Source organism: Chiloscyllium plagiosum, unplaced genomic scaffold, assembly GCF_037043375.1.
Source record: "Chiloscyllium plagiosum isolate Xiang-an unplaced genomic scaffold, Cpla_swu_hap1 HiC_scaffold_7, whole genome shotgun sequence".
Taxonomy (NCBI): domain Eukaryota; kingdom Metazoa; phylum Chordata; class Chondrichthyes; order Orectolobiformes; family Hemiscylliidae; genus Chiloscyllium; species Chiloscyllium plagiosum.
In genome coordinates, this window is record NW_028270145.1 from 114,480,183 (window position 1) to 114,506,600 (window position 26,418).

The 26,418-nt window shown below is 50.1% G+C and overlaps 1 protein-coding gene across 1 annotated transcript in view; it reads left to right on the forward strand.

Annotated features, from left to right (window-relative positions):
* Positions 1–24,962, forward strand: part of LOC122546182 (SPEG neighbor protein-like) — a 35,085-nt gene extending 10,123 nt beyond the window's left edge. Inside the window, exons 4-5 of the mRNA XM_087988629.1 lie at positions 22,694–22,835; positions 24,516–24,962. Coding sequence (XP_087844755.1) covers positions 22,694–22,835; positions 24,516–24,654 — 281 coding nt within the window. The 3' untranslated portion in view covers positions 24,655–24,962. The remainder of the gene's footprint in view (positions 1–22,693; positions 22,836–24,515) is intronic.
* Positions 24,963–26,418: the final 1,456 nt, after the last annotated feature.

Consider the following 26,418-nt stretch of genomic DNA (forward strand, 5'->3'; position numbering starts at 1 on the left):
TGGCTGCTGCTGGCTATAGATGGACTGTTGATGAGGAGAGGTTGAGTAGGTTGGCTCTTTACTCTTGGAATATAGAAGATGAGAGATGACCTCATTGAAACTTAGACAATTCTGACGGGCCTTGAGAGGGGAGGTGTGGAGAGCCTGTTTCCCCTCCGGGACAGACTAGAAATAGAGGGGCATCATCTCAGAGTAAGGGGGCACCCATTGAAGAGATGAGGAGGAATTTCTTCTCTCTGAGTGGAGTGAATCTGTGGAATTCTTTACCACAGAGGGCTGTCGAGGCTGGGTCACTGAACATATTTAAGGATGTGATGGACAGTTGTTTAATCAGGAAGGAGAATTATGGGTTATACAAAGAGAACAAAGAACAAAGAAAATTTACAGTCCAGGAACAAGCCCTTCGGCCCTCCAAGCCTGAGCCGATCCAAATGTACTGTCTAAACCTGTCGGTCAATTCCTAAGCATCTGTATCCCTCTGCTTATGCATTTATCCAGACGCATTTTAAATGAATCTACCGTGCCTGCCTCTACCACCGCTGCTGGCAACGCGTTCCAAACGCCCACCACCCTCTGTGTGAAGTACTTGCCGCGTGTATCCCCCTTAAACTTTTCACCTCTCATCTTGAAAGCGTGACCTCTTGTTATTGAATCCTTCAGCCTGGGAAAAAGCTTGTCTCTATCCACCCTGTCTATACCCTCATGATTTTATAAACCTCAGGTCCCCCTCAATCTCCTTTTTTCTAGTGAAAATAAACCTAACCTACTCAACCTTTCTTCATAGCTAGCACCTTCCATACCAGGCAACATCTTCGTAAACCTTCTCTGCACCCTCTCCAAAGCGTCCACATCCTTTTGGTAATGTGGCGACCAGAACTGTACACAGTATTCTAAATGCGGCCGAGCCAATGTCTTGTACAATTTTAATATGACTTGCCAGCTCTTATACTCAATACCCCGTCCAATGAAGGTAAGCATACTATATGCCTTCTTGACCACTCTATCCACCTGTGCAGCAACCTTCAGGGTACAATGGACCTGCACTCCCAGATCTCTCTGCTCATCAACTTTTCCCAAGGCTCTTCCGTTCATTATATAATTTGCTCTAGAATTAGACTTGCCTAAATGCATCACCTCACATTTTTCTGGATTGAAAACCATCTGCCACTTTTCCACCCAGCTCTCCAGTCTATTTATATCCTCCTGTATTCTTTGACAGTCCCTTATGCTTTCTGCTACTCCACCAATCTTCGTGCCATCTGCAAACTTGCTGATCATACTAACAGTGCCCTCTTCTAGATCATTTATGTTTATTACAAACAACAGTGGCCCCAACACTGACCCCTGTGGCACACCACTGTCACCTTTCTCCATTTCGAGAAACTCCCTTCAACTACTACTCTCTGTCTCCTGTTGCTCAACCAGTTCTTTATCCACCTAGCTAGAACACCCTGCACACCATGTGACTTCAGTTTCTCCATTAGTCTGCCATGGGGAACTTTATCAAACGCCTTACTGAAGTCCATGTATATGACATCTACAGCCCTGCCTTCATCTATCAACTTGGTCACTTCCTCGAAGACCTCTATTAAGTTGGTAAGGCACGATCTCCCCCGCACAAAACCATGTTGCCTATCACTGATAAGCCCATTCTTTTCTAAATATAAATAGATCCTATCCCTCTGTACCTTCTCCAGCAACTTTCTCACCACTGACGTCAGGCTCACTGGTCTGTAGTTACCTGGAATATCCCTACTACCCTTCTTGTACAGGGGGACAACATGAGCAACCCTCCAGTCCTCCAGCACCTCACCTGTATTTAAGGATGCTACAAAGATATCTGTCAGGGCCCCAGCTATCTCGCCTTCCTCAGCAACCTGGATCCTATCCGGTCCTGGGGATTTGTCCACCTTAATAACCTCGAGCCTACCCAACACATCTTCCCTCCTTATGTCAACGTGATCCAGAGTACTCAAATTTCGATCTCTAATCTCACCATCCATCATGTTCCTCTCCTCAGTGAACACTGATGCAAAGTAATCAATCAGAATCTCACCCATTCTCTCAGGTTCGACACACAGCCTTCCTTCATTATCCTATAGTGGACCAATCCTTTCTCTAGTTACCCACTTGCTTCTGAAAAAAGAATAAAATGCTTTGGGATTCTCCTTAATTCTGCTCGCTAAAGCTATTTCATGACCCCTTTTAGCCCACTTGATTCCTCGTTTAAGACTTGTCCTACTCTCTCGATATTCCTCTAGGGCCCGTTCTGTTCTTAGCTGCCTGGACCTTATGTCTGCTTCCCTTTTCCTCTTGGCTAGTCGTACAATTTCTCCTGTCATCCACAGTTCACAAATCCTGCCCTTCCTATCTTTTGCTTTCAAGGGGTCATGCCTATCCTGCACTACCTTTAACCTATCTTTGAAAGCCATCCACATATTAAATGTGGACTTCCCTTTAAATAGCTGCCCCCAATTCACATTTCCAAGCTCCTGCCTAATTTTGGTATAATTGGCCTTGGCCCAGTTTAATCCTCTTCCCTTAGGACCACTCTCTTCTTTATCTCCGAGTATTCTAAAACTGGTCACTGTTCCCAAAGAAATCCCTTGTGGTAAAAGGCAGGAGGGTGGAGTTGAGGATGAACAGATTGGCCATGGTTGAACAGTGGAGCAGACTCGATGGACTGAATGGCCTATTTTGGTTCCTATACCTTATGGTCCCTCATTGGCCACCCGTTCAGGTTCTCACAACCTACTTCACTCAGAGCTGAGCTCCAAGTGTCTCCATCAGAAACAGCACCCAATGCATTCCCCAGTCACATCACCCTATATCCCCTCACTGTCTCATCACCCCATATCCCCTCACTGTCAAATCACCCCATATCCCCTCACTGTCATAACACCCCATATCCCCTCACTGTCATAACACCCCATATCCCCTCACTGTCACATCACCCCATATTCTCTCACTGTCACATCACCCACATCCCCTCACTGTCACATCACCCACATCCCCTCACTGTCACATCACCCACATCCCCTCACCCCATATTCTCTCACTGTCACATCACCCACATCCCCTCACCCCATATTCTCTCACTGTCACATCACCCACATCCCCTCACTGTCACATCACCCACATCCCCTCACCCCATATTCTCTCACTGTCACATCACCCACATCCCCTCACTGTCACATCACCCACATCCCCTCACCCCATATTCTCTCACTGTCACATCACCCACATCCCCTCACCCCATATTCTCTCACTGTCACATCACCCACATCCCCTCACTGTTACATCACCCATATCCCCTCACTGTTACATCACCCATATCCCCTCACTGTCACATCACCCATATCCCCTCACCCCATATCCCCTCACTGTCACATCACCCATATCCCCTCACCCCATATCCCCTCACTGTCACATCACCCCATATCCCCTCACTGCCACATCCCCCATATCCCCTCACTGTCACATCACCCCATATCCCCTCACTGTTACATCACCCATATCCCCTCACTGTTACATCACCCATATCCCCTCACTGTCACATCACCCACATCCCCTCACTGCCACATCCCCCATATCCCCTCACTGTCACATCACCCATATCCTCTCACCCCATATCCTCTCACTGTCACATCACCCACATCCCCTCACTGTCACATCACCCATATCCTCTCACTGTCACATCACCCACATCCCCTCACTGTCACATCACCCATATCCTCTCACCCCATATTCTCTCACTGTCACATCACCCATATCCCCTCACTGTCACATCACCCACATCCTCTCACTGTCACATCACCCACATCCCCTCACTGTCACATCACCCATATCCTCTCACCCCATATTCTCTCACTGTCACATCACCCATATCCTCTCACTGTCACATCACCCACATCCCCTCACTGTCACATCACCCATATCCTCTCACTGTCACATCACCCACATCCCCTCACTGTCACATCACCCATATCCTCTCATCCCATATTCTCTCACTGTCACATCACCCATATCCTCTCACTGTCACATCACCCACATCCCCTCACTGTCACATCACCCACATCCCCTCACCCCATATTCTCTCACTGTCACATCACCCATATCCTCTCACTGTCACATCACCCACATCCCCTCACTGTCACATCACCCATATCCTCTCACCCCATATTCTCTCACTGTCACATCACCCATATCCTCTCACTGTCACATCACCCATATCCCCTCACTGTCACATCACCCACATCCCCTCACTGTCACATCACCCATATCCCCTCACTGTCACATCACCCATATCCCCTCACCCCATATTCTCTCACTGTCACATCACCCATATCCTCTCACTGTCACATCACCCACATCCCCTCACCCCATATTCTCTCACTGTCACATCACCCACATCCCCTCACTGTCACATCACCCATATCCCCTCACTGTCACATCCCCATATCCCCTCACCCCATATTCTCTCACTGTCACATCACCCATATCCTCTCACTGTCACATCACCCACATCCCCTCACTGTCACATCACCCATATCCTCTCACCCCATATTCTCTCACTGTCACACCACCCTATATCCCCTCACTGTCACATCACCCACATCCCCTCACCCCATATTCTCTCACTGTCACATCACCCATATCCCCTCACTGTCACATCACCCACATCCCCTCACCCCATATCCCCTCACTGTCACATCACCCACATCCCCTCGCTGCCACATCCCCCATATCCCCTCACTGTCACATCACCCATATCCCCTCACCCCATATTCTCTCACTGTTACATCACCCATATCCTCTCACTGTCACATCACCCACATCCCCTCACTGTCACATCACCCACATCCCCTCACTGTCACATCACCCATATCCCCTCACCCCATATTCTCTCACTGTCACATCACCCACATCCTCTCACTGTCACATCACCCACATCCCCTCACTGTCACATCACCCCATATCCCCTCACTGTTACATCACCCTGTATCCCCTCACTGCCACATCCCCCATATCCCCTCACTGTTACATCACCCATATCCCCTCACTGTCACATCACCCACATCCTCTCACTGCCACATCCCCCACATCCCATCACTGTTACATCACCCATATCCCCTCACTGTCACATCACCCATATCCCCTCACCCCATATTCTCTCACTGTCACATCACCCATATCCTCTCACTGTCACATCACCCACATCCCCTCACTGTCACATCACCCATATCCTCTCACCCCATATTCTCTCACTGTCACATCACCCATATCCCCTCACTGTCACATCACCCACATCCCATCACTGTTACATCACCCATATCCCCTCACTGTCACATCACCCATATCCCCTCACTGTCACATCACCCATATCCCCTCACCCCATATCCCCTCACTGTCACATCACCCATATCCCCTCACTGTCACATCACCCACATCCCATCACTGTTACATCACCCATATCCCCTCACTGTCACATCACCCATATCCCCTCACCCCATATTCTCTCACTGTCACATCACCCATATCCCCTCACTGTCACATCACCCACACCCTCTCACTGTTACATCACCCATATCCCCTCACTGTTACATTACCCACATCCCCTCACTGTCACATGACACATTACCCTCACTGTCACATCACCCATATTCCCTCACTGTCACACCACCCCATATCCTCTCACTGATATAACACCCTGTATCCCCTCACTGTCACATCACCCATATCCCCTTACTGTCACATCAACCATATCCCCTCACTGTCACACCACCCCATATACCCTCACTGTCACATCACCACATTACCCTCACTGTCACATTACTCCATATCCCCTCATTGTCACATCACCCCATAACCCCTCACTGTCACATGACCCCATATCCCCTCACTGTCACATGACCCCATATCCCCTCACTGTCATACCACCCCATATCACCCCACTGTCATATCACCCCATATCCACTCACTGTGACAACTCCCTGTATCCCTCACTGTCACATCACCCCATATCCCCTCACTGTGACATGACCCCATATCCCCTCACTGTCATACCACCCCATATCACCCCACTGTCATATCACCCCATATCCACTCACTGTGACAACTCCCTGTATCCCTCACTGTCACATCACCCATATCCCCTCACTGTCACATCACCCCACATCCCCACAATTTCATATCACCCCATATCCCCCCACTGTCATATCACCCCATATCCACTCACTGTCACAACTCCCTGTACCCCTCACTGTCACATCATCCCATATCCTCTCAATGTCACATCACCCATATGCCATCACTGTCACATTACCCCAAATGCCCTCCATGTCACATCACCCCATATCCTCTCACTGCCACATCATCCATATCCCCTCACTGTCACATCACACCATATCCCCTCACTGTTACATCACCCCTATATCCCTTCATAGTCACATCACTCCATATCCCCTCATTGTCACATCACCCATACCCCTCACTGTCATATCACCCCACATCCCCTCACTGGCATATCACCCCATATCCCCCCACTGTCTTATCACCCCATATCCACTCACTGTCACAACTCCCTGTACCCCTCACTGTCACATCATCCCATATCCTCTCAATGTCACATCACCCATATCCCCTCACTGTCACATCACACCATATCCCCTCACTGTTACATCACACCATATCCCCTCACTGTTACATCACCCCATATCCCTTCATTGTCACATCACCCCCTATCCCCTCATTGTCACATTACCCATATCCCTCACTGTCATACCACCCCACATCCCCTCACTGACATATCACCCCATATCCCCTCACTGTCAAATCACCCATATCCTCTCACTGTCATGTAACCTCTATCACTTCACTGTCACTTCAGCCCATATCCCTCACTGTCACATCACCCCATATCCTCTCTCTGTCACATCACCCATATCCCCTCACTGCCACATCACCCCATATCCCCTCACTGTCACATCATCGCATATCCCCTCACTGTCACATCACCCCATATCCCCTCACTGTCACATCACCCCAATCACCTCACTGTCACATCACCCCATATCCCCTCACTGTCACTACACCCCATATCCACTCACTGTCTCATCACCCTGTATCCCCTCACGGTCAAATCACCCATATCCCCTCACTGTCACTACACCCCATATCCACTCACTGTCTCATCACCCTGTATCCCCACATGGTCAAATCATCTATATCCCCTCACTGTCACATCACCCATATCCCCTCACTATAATGTCACCCATATCCCCTTAATGTCACATCACCCCATATCCCCTCACTATTATACCATACCATATCCTCTCAGTCACATCACCTCAATCCCCTCACTGTCACATCAACCCACATCCCCGCACTTTCATATCACCCCATATCCCCCCACTGCCATATCACCCCATATCTACTCACTGTCACAACTTCCTGTACCCCTCACTGTCACATCATCCCACATCCTCACAATGTCACATCACCCATATCCCATCACTGTCATATTACCCCATATCCCCCCACTGTCACATCACCCCATATCCCATCACTGTCACATCACCCCATATCCCCTCACTGTTACATCACCCCATATCCCCTCATTGTCACATCATCCTGTATCCCCTCACTGTCACACTACCCCATATCCCCTCACTGTCGCACCACCCCATATCCCTCCACTGTCACATCACCCATATCTCCGCATTGCCACACCACCCCTTATCCCCTCACTGCCACATTACCCTGTATCTCATCGCTGTCACATCACCCCATATCCCCTCACTATCACATTACCCCATATGCCATCACAGCCACATCACCCTGTATCCCCTCACTGTCATACCACCGCATATCCCTTCACTGTCACATCAAACCATATCCCCACACTGCCACACTACCCCGTATCGCCTCACTGTTACACCGCCCCATATCCCCTCTCTGTCACATCACCCCATATCCTCTCACTGTCACATCACCGCATATCCACTCACTGTCATATCACTGCATATCCTTTCACTGTCACACCACCCCATATCCTTTCACTGTCACACCACCCCATATCCCTTCACTGTCACATCACCCATATTCCCTCACTGTCACATCACCCTGTATCCCTTCACTGTCACACCACTCCATATCCACTCACAGTTATATTACCCCATATCCTCTCACTGTCACATTACCCCATACCCCCTCACTGTCATATCACCCTATATCCTTTCACTGTCACATCACCCCATATCCCCTCACTGTCACATCACCCATATTCCCTCACTGCCACATCACCCTGTATCCCTTCACTGTCACACCACTCCATATCCACTCACAGTTATATTACCCCATATCCTTTCACTGTCACACCACCCCATATCCCCTCACTGCCACTTCACCGCATATCCCTTCACTGTCATATCACCCATAACACATCACTGTCACATCACCCCATATCCCCTCACTCTCACACCGACCCGGGTTCAATTCCCACCTCAGGCGACTGACTGTGTGGAGTTTGCACATTCTCCCCGTGTCTGCATGGGTTTCCTCCGGGTGCTCCGGTTTCCTCCCACAGTCCAAAGATGTGCAGGTCAGGTGAATTGGCCATGGGAAATTGCCCTTAGTGTTAGGTAAGGGGTAAATGTAGGGGTATGGGTGGGTTATGCTTCGGCGGGTCGGTGTGGACTTGTTGGGCCGAAGGGCCTGTTTCCACACTGTAAGTAATCTAATCTAATCTAATCTAAAACCCATATCCCTTCACTGTCACATCACCGCATATCCACTCACTGTCACATCACCCCATATCCCCTCCCTGTCATATCACCCCATATCCTTTCACCGTCACACCACCCCATATCCCCTCACTGTCACATCACCCATATTCCCTCACTGCCACACCACCCCATATCTCCTCACTGTCACATCATCCCATATCTCCTCTCTGTCACAGCACCCCATATCCTCTCACTACCACATCACCCATATCCCCTCACTGCCACATCACACCATATCCCTTCACTGTCAGATCACCCTATATCCCCTCACTGCCACACCACCCATAACCCCTCACTGTCACAACACCCATATTCTCTCACTGCCACATCACCCATATTCCCTCACTGTCACATCACCCCATATCCCCTCACTGTTGCTTTACCCCATATCCCGTCAATGTCATATCACCCCATATCCCCTCACTGACATATCACCCCATATCCCCTCGCTGTCGCATCACCCCATATCCCCTCACGTTACATCACACCATATCCCCTCACTGTCACATCAACCATATCCCCGCAGTGCCACATCACCCATATCTCCTCACCGTCACATCACACCATAGCCCCTCACTGTCACATCACCCCATATCCCCTCACTGCCACATCACCCCATATCTGCTCAATGTCACATCACCCCACATCCCCTCACTGTCATAACACCCTGTATCCCCTCACTGACATACCACCCTATATCTGCTCACAGGCACATCACCCTGTATCCCCTCACTGTTACATCACCCCATGTCCCCTCACTGTCACATCACCCCATACCCCCTCACTGTCATATCACCCTTATCCTTTCACTGTGACATTACCCCATATCCCTTTACTGTCACATCAACCCATATCCCCTCACTGTTACACCGCCCCATAACCCCTCACTGCCACATCACCCTGTATCCCTTCACTGTCACACCACTCCATATCCCCTCACAGTCATATTATCCCATATCCCCGCACCGTCACATCACCCCATATCCTCTCACTACCACATCACCCTATATCCCCTCACTGACACATCACCCCATATTCCCTCACTGACACATCATCCCATATCCCCTCACTGTCATACTCCCCATATTCCCGCACAGCCACTCCACCCCATATCCCCTCACTCTCACAACTCCACATATTCCCTCACTGTTACACCACCCCATATCCCTTCACTGACACAACAATACATATCCGCTCACAGTCACATTACCCCATATCCCTTCACTGTCACATCACCGCATATCCACTCACTGTCACGTCACCCAATATCTCCTCACTGTCACAGCACCCCATATCCTCTCACTACCACATCACCCATATCCCCTCACTGTCAGATCATCCCATATCCCCTCATTGCACATCACCCCATATCCCCTCACTGTCATATCACCCCATATCCTTTCACTGTCACACCACCACATATCCCTTCACTGTCACACCACCACATATCCCTTCACTGTCACATCACCCCATAACCCCTCACTGTCACATCACCCATATTCCCTCACTGCCACACCACCCCATATCTCCTCACTGTCACATCATCCCATATCTCCTCACTGTCACAGCACCCCATATCCTCTCACTACCACATCACCCATATCCCCTCACTGTCAGATCATCCCATATCCCCTCATTGCACATCACACCATATCCACTCACTGTCACATCACCCCATACCCCCTCACTGTCATATCACCCCATATTCCCTCACTGACACATCATCCCATTATCCTTTCACTGTAACATTACCCCATATCCCTTTACTGTCACATCAACCCATATCCCCTCACTGCCACACTACCCCATATCGCCTCACTGTTACACCACCCCATATCCCCTCACTGCCACTTCACCGCATATCCCCTCACTGTCATACCACACATAACCCCTCACTGTCACATCACCCCATATCCCCTCAACGTCACATCACACCATAGCCCCTCACTGCAACACTACCCCATATCCCCTCACTGTCACATCACCCTATATCCCCTCACTGCACATCACCCCATATTCCCTCACTGACACATCATCCCATATCCCCTCACTGTCACATCAGCCAGTATCCCCTCACTGTCACAACACCCAGTATCCCCTCACTGTCGCATCACCCCATATCCCCGCACTGTCACATCACCCTGTATCCGCTCACTGTCACATCACCCATATCCCCTCACTGCACATCACCCATATCCCCTCACCCCATATCCTCTCACTGTCACATCACCCACATCCCCTCACTGCCACATCCCCCATATCCCCTCACTGTCACATCACCCCATATCCACTCACTGTCACATCACCCCATATCCCCTCAGTGTCACATCACCCCATATCCCCTCAGTGTTACATCGCCCTATATCCCCTCACTGCCACATCACCCCATATCTGCTCAATGTCACATCACCCCATATCCCCTCACTGTCATAACACCCTGTATCCCCTCATTGACATACCACCCCATATCCGCTCACAGGCATATCACCTTGTATCCCCTCACTGTTACATCACCCCATATACCCTCACTATCACATCACACCATATCCTCTCACTGCCACATCACCCTATATCCCCTCACTGTCATACTCCCCATATCCCCGCACTGCCATACCACCCCATATCCCCTCACTCTCACAACTCCACATATTCCCTCACTGTTACACCACCCCATATTCCTTCACTGCCACACCACTCCATATCCGCTCACAGTCATATTACCCCATATCCACTCACTGTCACGTCACCCAATATCTCCTCACTGTCACAGCACCCCATATCCTCTCACTACCACATCACCCTATCTCCCCTCACTGTCAGATCATCTCATATCCCCTCATTGCACATCACCCCATATCACCTCACTGTCAGATCTTCCCATATCACCTCATTGTACATCACCCCATATCCCCTCACTGTCATATCACCCCATATCCTTTCACTGTCACACCACCACATATCCCTTCACTGTCACATCACCCCAAAACCCCTCACTGTCACATCACCCCATATCCCCTCACTGTCACATCACCCATATTCCCTCACTACCACATCACCCATATCCCCTCACTGTCACATCACCCCATACCCCCTCACTGTCATATCACCCTTATCCTTTCACTGTGACATTACCCCATATCCCTTTACTGTCATATCAACCCATATCCCCTCACTGCTACACCGCCCCATATCCCCTCACTGCCACATCACCCTGTATCCCTTCACTGTCACACCACCCCATATCCACTCACAGTCATATTACCCCATATCCCCTCACTGTCACATCACCCCATATCCCCTCACTGTCACATCACCCCATATCCTTTCACTGTCACACCACCCCATATCCCTTCACTGTCACATCACCCCATATCCCCTCAATGTCACATCAACCCATATGCATGCTATGTCATATCAGCCATATCCCTTCACTGTCACATCACCCCATAACCCCTCAACGTCACATCACCCCATACCCACTCACTGTCATATCAACCTTATCCTTTCACTGTGACATTACCCCATATCTCTTCACTGTCACACCAACCCATATCCCCTCACTGCCACACTACCCCATATCCCTTCACTGTCACACCAACCCATATCCACTCACAGTCATATTACCCCATATCCCCTCACTGACACATCACCACATATCCCCTCACTGTCATACCACCCATAACCCCTCACTGTCACATCACCCCATAACCCCTCAACGTCACATCACACCATAGCCCCTCACTGCAACACTACCCCATATCCCCTCACTGTCGTATCACCCCATATCCCCTCAACGTCACATCACACCATAGCTCCTCACTGCAACACTACCCCATATCCCCTCATTGTCACATCACCCCATATCCCCTCATTGTCACATCACCCCATATCCCCTCACAGCACATCACCCCATATTCCCTCACTGACACATCATCCCATATACCCTCACTGTCACATCAGCCAGTATCCCCTCACTGTCACAACACCCAGTATTCCCTCACTGTCACATCACCCCATATCCCTGCACTGTCACATCACCCTGTATCCCCTCACTGTCACATCACCCATATCCCTCAGTGCCACATCACCCATACCCACTCACTGTCACATCACCCCATATCACGTCAGTGTCACATCACCCATATCCCCTCACTGGCACATCTCCCCATATCCCCTCACTGCAAGACCAGCCCATATGCCCTCACTGTCACATCACCCCATATCCGCTCAATGTCATATCACCCCATATCCCCTCACTGTCATAACACCCTGTATCCCCTCACTGTTACATCACCCCATATCCCATTACTGTCACATCACCCTGTATCCCCTCACTGTCACACCACCCCATATCCCCTCTCTGTCACAGCAGCTGATATTCCCTCACTGTCACATCACCCATATCCCCTCACTGACACATCGCCCTATATCCCTGCACTGTCATATCTCCCTGTATCCCCTCACTATCACACCACTCCATATCTGCTCACAGTCACATTACACCATATCTCCTCACTGTCACATCACCCCATATCTGTTCACTGTCACATTACCCCTTATCCCCTCTCTGTCATATCAACCATATCCCTTCATTATCATATCACCCTTATCCTTTCACTGTCACATCACCCCATATCCCCTCACTGTCACATCACCCCATATCTCCTCACTGTCACATCACCCCATATCTCCTCACTGTCACATCACCCCATATCTGTTCACTGTCACATTACCCCTTATCCCCTCTCTGTCATATCAACCATATCCCTTCATTATCATATCACCCTTATCCTTTCACTGCCACATCACCCCATATCCCCTCACTGCCACATTACTCCTTATCCCCTTCCTGTCACATCACCTCTTATCCCCTCACTGTCACATCACCCTGTATCCCCTCACTGTCACATCACCCTGTATCCCCTCACTGTCACACCACCCTGTATCCCCTCACAGCCACATCACCCTGTATCCCCTCACTGTCACACCACTCCTTACCCCTCACTGTCACATCATGCCATATCCCTTCAATGTCACATTACCCCATATTCGATTACTGTCACATTACCCCATATCCCATCACTGTCAGATCACCCATATCCCCTCACAGTTACATAACCCCATATTCCCTCACTGCCACACCACCCCATATCCCCTCATTATCACATCACCACATATAGTCTCACTGCCACATCACCCATATCCCCGCACTGTCACATCACCCTGTATCCCCTCACTGTCACATCACCCATATCCCCTCAGTGCCATATCACCCATACCCACTCACTGTCACATCACCCCATATCACCTCAGTGTCACATCACCCATATCCCCTCACTGGCACATCTCCCCATAACCCCTTACTGCAAGACCAGCCCATATGCCCTCACTGTCACATCACCCCATATCCGCTCAATGTCACATCACCCCATATCCCCTCACTGTCATAACACCCCATATCTGCTCATAGGCACATCACCCTGTATCCCCTCACTGTTACATCACCCCATATCCCAGTACTGTCACATCACCCTGTATCCCCTCACTGTCACACCACCCCGTATCCCCTCACTGTCACATCACCCATATCCCCTCACTGACACATCGCTCCATATCCCTGCACTGTCATATCTCCCTGTATCCCCTCACTATCACATCACTCCATATCTGCTCACAGTCACATTACACCATATCCCCTCACTGTCACATCACCCCATATCTGTTCATTGTCACATTACCCCTTATACCCTCTCTGTCATATCAACCATATCCCTTTATTATCAGATCACCCTTATCCTTTCACTGTCACATCACCCATTATCTCCTCACTGTCACTTCACCCCATATCCCCTCACTGTCACATCACCCCATATCCCCTCACTGTCACATCACCCCATATCCCCTCACTGTCACATCACCCCATATCCCCTCACTGCCACATCACCCCATATCCCCTCACTGTCACATCAGCCTGTATTCCCTCACTGTCACATCACCCATATCCCCTCACTGACACATTGCCCCATATCCCTGCACTGTCATATCACCCTGTATCCCCTCACTGTCACACCACTCCATATCCGCTCACAGTCACATTACCCCATATCCACTCACTGTTACATCACCCCATATCCCCTCACTGTCACATCACCCTGTATCCCCTCACTGTTACATCACCCCATATCCCCTCACTGTCACATCACGCTGTATCCCTTCACAGTCACACCACCCCATATCCCCTCACTGTCACATCACTCCTTATCCCCTTCCTGTCACATCACCTCTAGCCCCGTTACTGTCACATCACCCTGTATCCCCTCACTGTCACACCACTCCTTATCCCTCACTGTCACATCATGCCATATCCCTTCAATGTCGCATTACCCCATATTCCATTACTGTCACATCACCCTGTAACTCCACACTATCACATCACCCCACACCCCTCACTGTCACATTATCCTGAATCCCATCACTGTCATATCACCCATATCCCCTCACTGTCACATCACCCCATATCCCCTCACTGCTACATCTCCCCATATCCGCTCAATGTCACATCACACCATATCCACTCACAGACACATCACCCTGTATCCCCTCACTGCCACATCTCCCCATATCCTCTCAATGTCACATCACACCATATCCACTCACAGGCACATCACCCTGTATCCCCTCACTCTTACATCACTCCATATCCGCTCAATGTCACATCACACCATATCCCCTCACTGTCACATCAGCCTGTATTTCCTCACTGTCACATCACCCATATCCCCTCAGTGACACATCTCTCCATATCCCCTCACTGTCACAACGCCCTGTATCCCCTCACTGTCATACCACCCCATATCCGCTCACAGGCACATTACCCTGTATCCCCTCACTCTTACATCAGCCCATAACCCCTTACTGTCACATCACCCTGTATCCACTCACTGTCACATAACCCATATCCCCTCACTGTCACATCAGCCTGTATTCCCTCACTGTCACATCACCCATATCCCCTTACTGACACATTGCCCCATATCCCTGCACTGTCATATCACCCTGTATCCCCTCACTGTCACACCACTCCATATCTGCTCACAGTCACATTACCCCATATCCGCTCACTGTTACATCACCCCATATCCCCTCACTGTCACATCACGCTGTATCCCCTCACCGTCACACTACCCCATATCCACTTACAATCACATCACCCCATATCTCCTCACTGTCACATCACCCCATATCCCCTCACTGTCACTTCGCCCTGTATCCCCTCAATGTCACATCACCCCATATCTCCTCACTGTCACATCACCCCATATCTCCTCACTGTCACATCACCCCATATCCCCTCACTGTCACTTCGCCCTGTATCCCCTCAATGTCACATTACCCCATATCCGCTCACTGTTACATCACCCCATATCCCCTCACTGTCACATCACGCTGTATCCCCTCACTGTCACACTACCCCATATCCACTCACAGTCACATCATCCCATATCCGCTCACTGTTACATCACCCCATATCCCCTCACTGTCACATCACGCTGTATACCCTCACTGTCACACTACCCCATATCCCCTCACTGTCACTTCGCCCTGTATCCCCTCAATGTCACATTACCCCATATCCGCTCACTGTTACATCACCCCATATCCCCTCACTGTCACAGCACGCTGTATCCCCTCACTGTCACACTACCCCATATCCACTCACAGTCACATCACCCCATATCCCCTCACTGTCACATCACCCTGTATCCCCTCACTGTCACACCACTCCTTATCCCTCACTGTCACATCATGCCATATCCCTTCAATGTCACATTACCCCATATTCCATTACTGTCACATCACCCTGTAACTCCTCACTATCACATCACCCCACAACCCCTCACTGTCACATTATCCTGAATCCCATCACTGTCATATCACCCATATCCCCTCACTGTTACATCACCCCATATCCACTCACTGTCACATCACCCCATATCCCCTTAGTGTCACATCACCCATATCCCCTCATTGCCACATAACCCCATATCCCCTCACTGCAACACCAGTCCATATCCCCTCACTGTCACATTACCCCATATCCCCTCACTGCCACATCTCCCCATATCCTCTCAATGTCACATCACACCATATCCGCTCACAGGCACATCACCCTCTATCCCCCCACTCTTACATCACCCCATATCCTCTTACTGTCACATAACCCTGTATCCATTCACTGTCACATCACCCATATCCCCTCACTGACACATTGCCCCATATCCCTGCACTGTCATATCACCCTGTATCCCCTCACTGTCACACCACTCCATATCCGCTCACAGTCACATTACCCCATATCCGCTCACTGTTACATCACCCCATAACCCCTCACTGTCACTTCACCCTGTATCCATTCACTGTCACATTGCCCCTTATCCCATCTCTGTCATATCCCTTCATTATCAGATCACCCTTATCCTTTCACTGTCACATCACCCATTATCTTCTCACTGTCACTTCTCCCCATATCCCCTCACTGTCACATCATGCCATATCCCTTCAATGTCACATTACCCCATATTCCATTACTGTCACATCACCCCACAACCCCTCACTGTCGCATTATCCTGTATCCCATCACTGTCATATCACCCCATATCCCCTCACAGTTACATAACCCCATATCCCCTCACTGCCACACCACCCCATATCCCTTCACTGTCACATCACCCCATATACCCTCACTGTTACACCACCCCATATCACTTCACTGTTACACCATCCCATATCCCCTCACTATTACATCACCCTATATCTCCTCACTGTCAGTTCATCTCATATCCCCTCATTGTCACATAACCCATATCCCCTCACTGTCACATCACCCCATATCCCCTCACTGTCACATCACCCATATCCCCTCACTGTCATATCACCCCATATCTCCTCACTGTCACATCACCCCATATCCCCTCAGTGTCACATCACTCATATCCCCTCAGTGTCACATCACCCCATATCTCCTCACTGTCACAAAACCCATATCCCCTCTAGTCACATCACCCCATCTCCGCTCACTGACATAACACCCTATATTCCCTCACTGTCACATCACGCTGTATCCCCTCAATGTCACACCAAACCATATCCGCTCAGTCACATCACCACATATCCCCTCACTGGCACATCACCCCATATCTCCTCACTGACATAGCACCCTGTATCCCCTCAATGTTACATCACCCCATAACCCCTCACTGTCAAATCTCCCCATATTCCCTCACTGTCACATCACCCTGTATGCCCTCACTGTCATATTAGCCCATGTCCACTCACTGTCAGATCACCCCATATCCCCTCACTGTCACATTACCCCTTATCCCCTCTATGTCATATCAACCATATCCCTTCATTATCATATCACCCTTATCCTTTCACTGTCACTTCACCCCATATACCCTCACTATCACATCACCCATATCCCCTCACTGTCACATCATTCCTTATCCCCTCAGTGTCACGTCACCCCATATCCCCTCACTGCTGCATCATTCCATATCCCCACCTGTTACATCACCTCATATCCCCTCATTGTCAAATCACACCATATCCCCTCACTGTCACATCACACCATATCCTCTCACTGTCACATTACCCCATATCCCCTCACTGTCACATCACCCATATCCCCTCAATGTCACATCATCCATATCCCCTCACTGTCACATCATTCCATATCCCCTCACTGTCACATTACTCTAAATCCTCTCACTGTTACACCACCCCATATACCCTCACTATCACATCATCCTGTATCCCCGCACTGTCACATCACCCCATATACCCTCACTGTTGCACCACCCCATATCCCCTCACTGTCTCTTCATTCCACAACCCATCACTGTCACATTACCCCATATCCTCTCACTGTTACACCACCCCATAACCCCTCACTGTACATCACCCCATATCCCCTCACTGTCACATAACCCAATATCCCCTCTCTGTCACATCACCCTATCCCCTCATTTGTACACCACCTCATATCCCCTCACTGTTACATCATCCCGTATCCCCTCACTGTCACATCACCCCATATCCCCTCACTGTCACATCACCCTGTATCCCCTCACTGTCACACCACCCCATATCCACTCACAGTAACATCACCCCATATCCCCTCACTGTCATATCACCCTGTATCCCCTCACTGTCACATCATCCATATCCCCTCACTGTCACATCACCCCATATCCCCTCACTGTTATATCACCCCATTTCCCCTCACTGTAACATCACCCTATATCCCCCACAGTCACATTACCCCATATCCACACACAGTCGCATCACCCCATATCCCCTCACTGACACATCACCCATATCCCCTCACTGACACATCACCCCATAACCCCTCACTGCCACATTGCCCCATATCCCCTCACTGTCATATCACCCCATATCCCCTCACTGTCACATCACCCATATCCCCTCACTGACACATCACCCATATCCCCTCACTGTCACATCACCGCATATCCCCTCACTGTCACATCACCCATATCCCCTCACTGTCACATCGCCCCATATCCCCTCACTGTCACATCACCCCATATCCCCTCACTGTCACATCACCCCATTTCCCCTCACTGACACATCACCCATATCCCCTCACTGTCACATCACACCATATCCCCTCACTGTCACATCACCCCATATCCCCTCACTGTCACATCACCCCATAACCCCTCACTGCCACATCACCCCATAACCCCTCACTGCCACATTGCCCCATATCCCCTCACTGTCATATCACCCCATATCCCCTCACTGTCACATCACCCTGTATCCCCTCACTGTCACATCACCCCATATCCCCTCACTGTCACATCACCCCATATCCCCTCACTGTCATATCACCCCATATCCCCTCACTGTCACATCACCCCATATCCCCTCACTGTCACATCACCCCATATCCCCTCACTGTCACATCACCCCATATCCCCTCACTGATACTGTCAGTTTGCTGGTGAAGCCCTTTACCTGTGTGATGTCACCTTCAAACCCGACGCTGTCAGTGACTGACTGCCCTCTGGTCCCTAGTCCTTCTCCCTCTCTGGAGCCCCCCCTTCTGCTTACCCAGGCCCCTCACTGACTATCCCTTGGACTGGACCATCTCACTCACCTGCAGTTTCTCACTATCCTTCTGGAACCCTCCTCTACCTGTTTCTCGTCCAGTTCCCCACATTGAACATCCCAATCCGTGAATCTGAAAGTCTTGCCAAGTCTATTTGAGGCCTCGCCCCGTTCTATGGGACATTCTCCCCGAACGTCTTTGTTCTTATACTTAGCTAAACTCAAACGGGAATGACGGGGAGTTACAGTGATGTGGGACACTCTGCCTAAATGAGCAATGGGGGCAGTTTCAACAGGAAATTTCATCGAGATTTAAATAAATAATTGGACAGGAAAAGAACTTGAGGAATCATGGGGAAAGAGCCAAATAAATTAGGTTTGTTTTTCATTTGTTTATGGGATAAGATTATCACTGGCCAGGCCAGTATTTATTACCCTAAATTCCTTATTACCCAGAGGGCAGTTAAGAGTCAACCCCATTGCTGTGGGTCTGGAGTCACATGTAGGCCAGACCAGGGAAGGATGGAAAATTCCTTCCCTCAAGGACATTAGTGAACAAGATACATTATTACAACAATCAACAATTGATTCATGGTAGATTCTTCATTCCAGATTTTAATGAATTTAAATTACACCATCTGCCGTGGCAGGATATCAACACAGGTGCCTGGAACATTCCCTGGGTCTCTGGGTTAACAGTCCAGTGATAATACCATGAGGCCATCATCTCCCCTTTGTTCATGAGACATGGGTGTCGCTGGCTGGGCCCAGCAGTCATTCCCCATCCCTAGTTTCCCTTTGAGAAGGTGGTGGGGAGTCACTCATTAGGGAGGGAATTCCAGGATTCTGACCCAGTGACAGTGAAGGAACGGCGATATATTTCGAAGTCAGGATGGTGAGTGGCTCGGAGGGGAACTTACAGGGGGCTGTGTTCCCATGGATCTATAAGACCATAAGACCATAAGACATAGGAGTGAAAGTAAGGCCATTCGGCCCATCGAGTCCACTCCGCCATTGAATCATGGCTGATGGGCATTTCAACTCCACTAACCCGCATTCTCCCCATAGCCCTTAATTCCTTGTGACATCAAGAATTTATCAATTTCTGCCCTGAAGACATTTAGCGTCCCGGCCTCCACTACACTCTGCGGCAATGAATTTCACAGGCCCACCACTCTCTGGCTGAAGAAATGTCTCCGCATTTCTGTTCTGAATTTACCCCCTCTAATTCTAAGGCTGTGTCCACGGGTCCTAGTCTCCTCACCTAACGGAAACAATTTCCTAGTGTCCACCCTCTCCAAGCCATGTATTACCTTGTAAATTTTTATTAGATCTCCCCTTAATCTTCTAAACTCCAATGAATATAGTCCCAGGATCCTCAGCCGTTCCTTGTATGTTAGACCTACCATTCCAGGGATCATCCGTGTGAATCTCCGCTGGACACGCTCCAGTGCCAGTATGTCCTTCCTGAGGTGTGGGGACCAAAACTGGACACAGTACTCCAAATGGGGCCTAACCAGAGCTTTATAAAGTTTCGGCAGCACAACAGTGCTTTTATATTCCAACCCTCTTGAGATAAATGACAACATTGCGTTCGTTTTCTTAATCACGGACTCAACCTGTATGTTTACGTTTAGAGAATCCTCGACTAGCACTCCCAGATCCCTCTGTACTTTGGCTTTATGAATTTTCTCACCGTTTAGAAAGTAGTCCATGCCTGTATTCTTTTTTCCAAAGTGCAAGACCTCGCATTTGCTCACATTGAATTCCATCAGCCATTCCCTGGACCACTCTCCCAAACTGTCTAGATCCTTCTGCAGCCTCCCCACTTCCTCAGTACTACCTGCCTGTCCACTTAACTTCGTATCATCGGCAAACTTCACTGGAATGCCCCCAGTCCCTTCATCCAGATCATTAATATATAATGTGAACAGCTGCGGCCCCAACACTGAACCCTGCGGGACACCGCTTGTCACCGGCTGCCATTCCGAAAAAGAACCTTTTATCCCAACTCTCTGCCTTCTGTCAGACAGCCAATCCTCAATCCATGCCAGTAGCTCACCTCGAACACAATGGGCCCTCACCTTACTCAGCAGCCTCCCGTGAGGCACCTTGGGAGAGTGGTCCAGGAAATGGCTGATGAAATTCAACGTGGGATCTCCTGCCCTTGTCCTTCTCGATGGAAGTGGTTGTGGGTTTGGAAGGTGCTGTCTGAGGATCTTTGGTGAAGTTCTGCAATGCATCTTGTAGATAGTACACACTGCTGCTACTGAGCGTTGGTGTGGAGGGAGTGGATGATTGTGGATGTGGTGCCAATCAATCAGCTGCTTTGTCCTGGATGGTGTCAAGCTTCCTGAGTGTTGTTGGAGCTTCCCCCATCCAGGGGCAAGTGGGAAGTATTCCCTCACACTCCTGACTTGTGCCTTGTTGATGGTGGACAGGCTTTGGGGAGTGAGGAGGGGAGTTATTTGCTGCAGGATTCCTCGTCTCTGACCTGCTCTTGTAGCCACTGTGTTTATGTGGCGAGTTTAGTTGAGTTTCTAGTCAAGGATGTTGATGGAAGCAACAGATAGCCTGGCACAGCCATGATGGGCTGAATGGCCATCTGTGTTGTGACATCTTGTGATAACACTGACCTCCTGAGGTTACAGAGTCCCACTGTTTGTGAGACCCTCTTGGTTTGACCTCAGCGCCCTGGGCATTCTGTGGTTGGCTGTGTCACATGCCCCACACCGGTGGGTCTCTCTGACTCGGAGTCTGTCTCGTTGCAGTCCCGGGGAAGATTCAGAAGGGGCCGGACAGTGTGAAGGTGAAGGCTGGTCAGATGGTGAAGCTGGTCGCTCACATCAGTGGAGAGCCTGAGCCTGACGTGGGCTGGGCCAAGGATGGTGAGGACGTGGAGGAGGATGACAGGTACCAAGCTCTCCCGTCCGGCTCGGGGTGGGGGTGGGGGGGTGACATCACTGATCCACGTTGGGTGTGGGGGGGCAGTGGGGGAGGGGGTGGTGACACCTCCAATCCGAGGCGAGGGGGGGGAAGGGTGGTGACACCTCCAATCCGAATCAGAGGGGGTGGGGGTGGGGGAGGGGAGTGACACTTCCAATCTGAATCAGAGGGGGTGGGGGTGGGGGAGGGGGGTGACATCACTGATCCGCGTCGGGTGGGGGGGGGGGGGTGCAGTGAGAGGGGGGTGGTGATCCCTCCAATCCGAGGTGGGGGGGTAGGAGGTGGGGAAGTTACATCTCAGACTGAGCTCAATGGGGGACTTGGGGAACTAGGTCACATTTGTTTCCATGGAAACACATTTGGAAGAGTGCCCTCGATTATTTCTGTTTCATTCTGAGGGGCCATGTGTCTGGATGGCAATGTCCAGCCTGTGGCCTGCAGGAGGCGCCGGTAGTGAGGTTTCACCGGGCCCCACCGTCAACACCAGCTTTTGTTGCCCATCCCTAATTACCCCCAACCTGAGGGTCCTGCTGGACTATTTCAGAGGGCGGTTAAGAGTCAACCTCGTTGCCATTGGTCTGGAGTCACGTGTAGGTAAGGATGGCAGTTTCTTTCCCTAAAGGCCATTAGTGACCCAGATGGGTTTTCCCAACAATGGACAATGGATTCATGGTCATCATTAGATCCCCAATTCCAGATTCTTATTGTATTCAATGCCTCCATCTGCCGTGGTGGGATCCCAGCCCAGGTCCCCCAGAACATTGCCTGGGTCTCTGGATTAATAGGCCAGTGATAATCCCACGATGCCATCATCCCACCGGTACTACAATAAACATCACTCCCCTCCCTTTCCTACCATCCGTACGTGATTGAGGGTCTGAATAGTAGTGAAGTGAAAGATTCATGCAGAAGATCAGCCATGGGCTTACTGCATGGCACAGCAGGCCCAAAGGGCCAAATGGCCTCCCTTAGCTTTGAATCAGAATGATGCTAAGCCTGAGGGAGCTGTGGGCTGTCTCATAGTCATCTCTGTCCCTGGTCAATGGGTCTGGAGGGGGCACTAGGAGAAGCATTAACTCAGCTGGGCACTAGGAGGCACTGTCTGAAAGGCTGGGGGTGAGGTGGGGGGATGTGCGGGGTAACCAGAGCTTTCAAAAGGGGAGCTGAAGAGGGGAAATTTACTTGGGAGTGGGGAGGATGGTGAAGAGTGAGCAGGCAATGAGATTATTTGGAGAGCTCTTTCAAAGGGCTGCCACAGACACCATGGGCTGAATGGCCTCTTAATGCACTGTATGTTTTTAGGTTCAGGCGTGGGATGTATGACAGGAATGGAGGGGGTTGGGATGGCAAAGAGGTTTTACAAATGGATACACTATGAGCTTTGATTGGAAACTCAGCTCCTCTCTGTCTCCCTTTCTGCCTGTCTCTCTCTCTCTCTCTGTCTTTCTCTCCATCTGTCTGTCTCTGTGTCTGATTCTCTTTCTCTCTCTGATTCTCTCTCTCTCTCTGTCTTTCTCTCCATCTGTCTGTCTCTGTGTCTGATTCTTTCTCTCTCTGATTCTTTCTCTCTCTGTCTCTTTCTCTCTCTCTCTCTCTCTCTGTCTCTCTCTCTCTCTTTCTCTGTCTCTTTCTCTCTGTCTCTCTCAGGTTGTTTTACGATATTGACGCAGACACCACCACGTTGACTATCAAAAATGTCACAAAAGCAGACGCTGGAAAGTATGAAGTCTTTGTGGAGAACAGTCTGGGAATGGACCAGTCCTTCGCCAGAGTCGATGTCATCTGATCTCTCTCACTCACTATCTCTTTCCTTCCCTGTCGGTCGCTCTCCCTGTCTCTCACTCTCTCCATCTCCCTCAGACTGTCAGTCTGTCAGCTGTCTATCCCCCTGAATCTCCCAGTCTCAGCTGTCATGGCCCCTGGTTCATCCCCAGAAACAGTCTGACGTTAGTGATAACCCCCTCACCCCCCTCAGGGATCACAAATGGCCACGGGCACAGAGGGCCCACTCCATTCCTCGCCCACTGACCGACTCGTCAGGGTCAAACTGTTACAGCTTTTGTTTAAAATAAATATTTGAAACTGTTTCATTAACGAGGTGAGTGTGTGTGCTGTCACTGTTTACATCAGAGACGGGGCAAATGACAGCAACTGAGGGGTTTATCAATTATCAACACAATTATCCCCAAAACGAGAGAGGGATAGATTAAGGGACTAATACAGGGAGAGAATGATGAACTAATGAACTGTAGTTCCGGTCGCCCCATTACAGGAGGGATGTGGAGGCTTTGGAGAGGGTACAGAAGAGGTTTACCAGGATGCTGCCTGGATTTGAGGGTATGAGCGATAAGGGGAAGTGAGGAAAACCCAGGTTGTCTTCCCTGGAGCAGCAGATGCTGAGAGGAGACCTGAGGGGAGTCTATAAAATTGAGATGCACAGATCGTGTTGACGGTCAGAATCTTTATCCCAGAGTTGAAATATCAAAAACTAGGGGGCATGCATTTAAGGTGAGAGGGGGAAAGTTCAAAGGAGATGTGAGGGGAAAGGTTTATTACACAGAGAGTGGTGGGAGTGTGGGAGTAGTGGTGGGGGCAGATACGATAGGGGCATTTCAGGGGCTTTCAGATAAGCACAGGGATATACAAGGAATGGAGGAAAATGGGCCAAGTGAGAGTCGGAAAGAGTGGTGCTGGAAAAGCACAGCCGGTCAGACAGCATCCGAGGAGCAGGAGAGTCGATGTTTTGAGCATAAGCTCTTTATCAGGAATGAGGAGTAGGGGTGCCCAAGGGGGCAGAGAGATAAATGGGAGGGGGTTGGGACTGGGGGGAAGGTAGCTGAGAATGCAATAGGTAGATGGAGGTGGGGGTGACAGTGATAGGTTGGAGAGGAGGGTGGAGCAGATAGGTGGGAAGGAAGATGGACAGGTTATGAAGGCAGTGCTGAGTTGGAAGGTTAGAACTGGGATGAAGTGGGGGGAGAGAGATGAGGAAACTGGTGAACTCCACATTAGATTAGATTTTTTTTTAGATTAGATTAGATTACATTACAGTGTGGAAACAGGCCCATTGGCCCAACACGTCCACACCGACCCGCCGAAGCGCAAGCCACCCATACCCCAATACTGAACACCTAACACTGCGGGCAATTTAGCATGGCCAATTCACCTGACCTGCACATCTTTGGACTGTGGGAGGAAACCGGAGCACCCGGAGGAAACCCACGCAGACACGGGGAGAACGTGCAAACTCCACACAGTCAGTCGCCTGAGGCAGGAATTGAACCCAGGTCTCATGGTGCTGTGAGGCAGCAGTGCTAACCACTGTGCCACCGTGCCTCCGTGTGGTTGGAGTGTCCCAAGGTGGAAGATGAGGCATTCTTCCTCCAGGCATTGGGTGGCTATAAACTGGCAATGGGGGAGTACGAGGGGGAGTTGAAGTGTCCAATCACGGGGCTTGGGTTGGCTAGTGTGGGTGTCCCAGAGATGTTCTCTGATGCATTCCGCAAATTGACGTCCTGTCTCCCCGATGTAGAGGAGATCACATCAGATG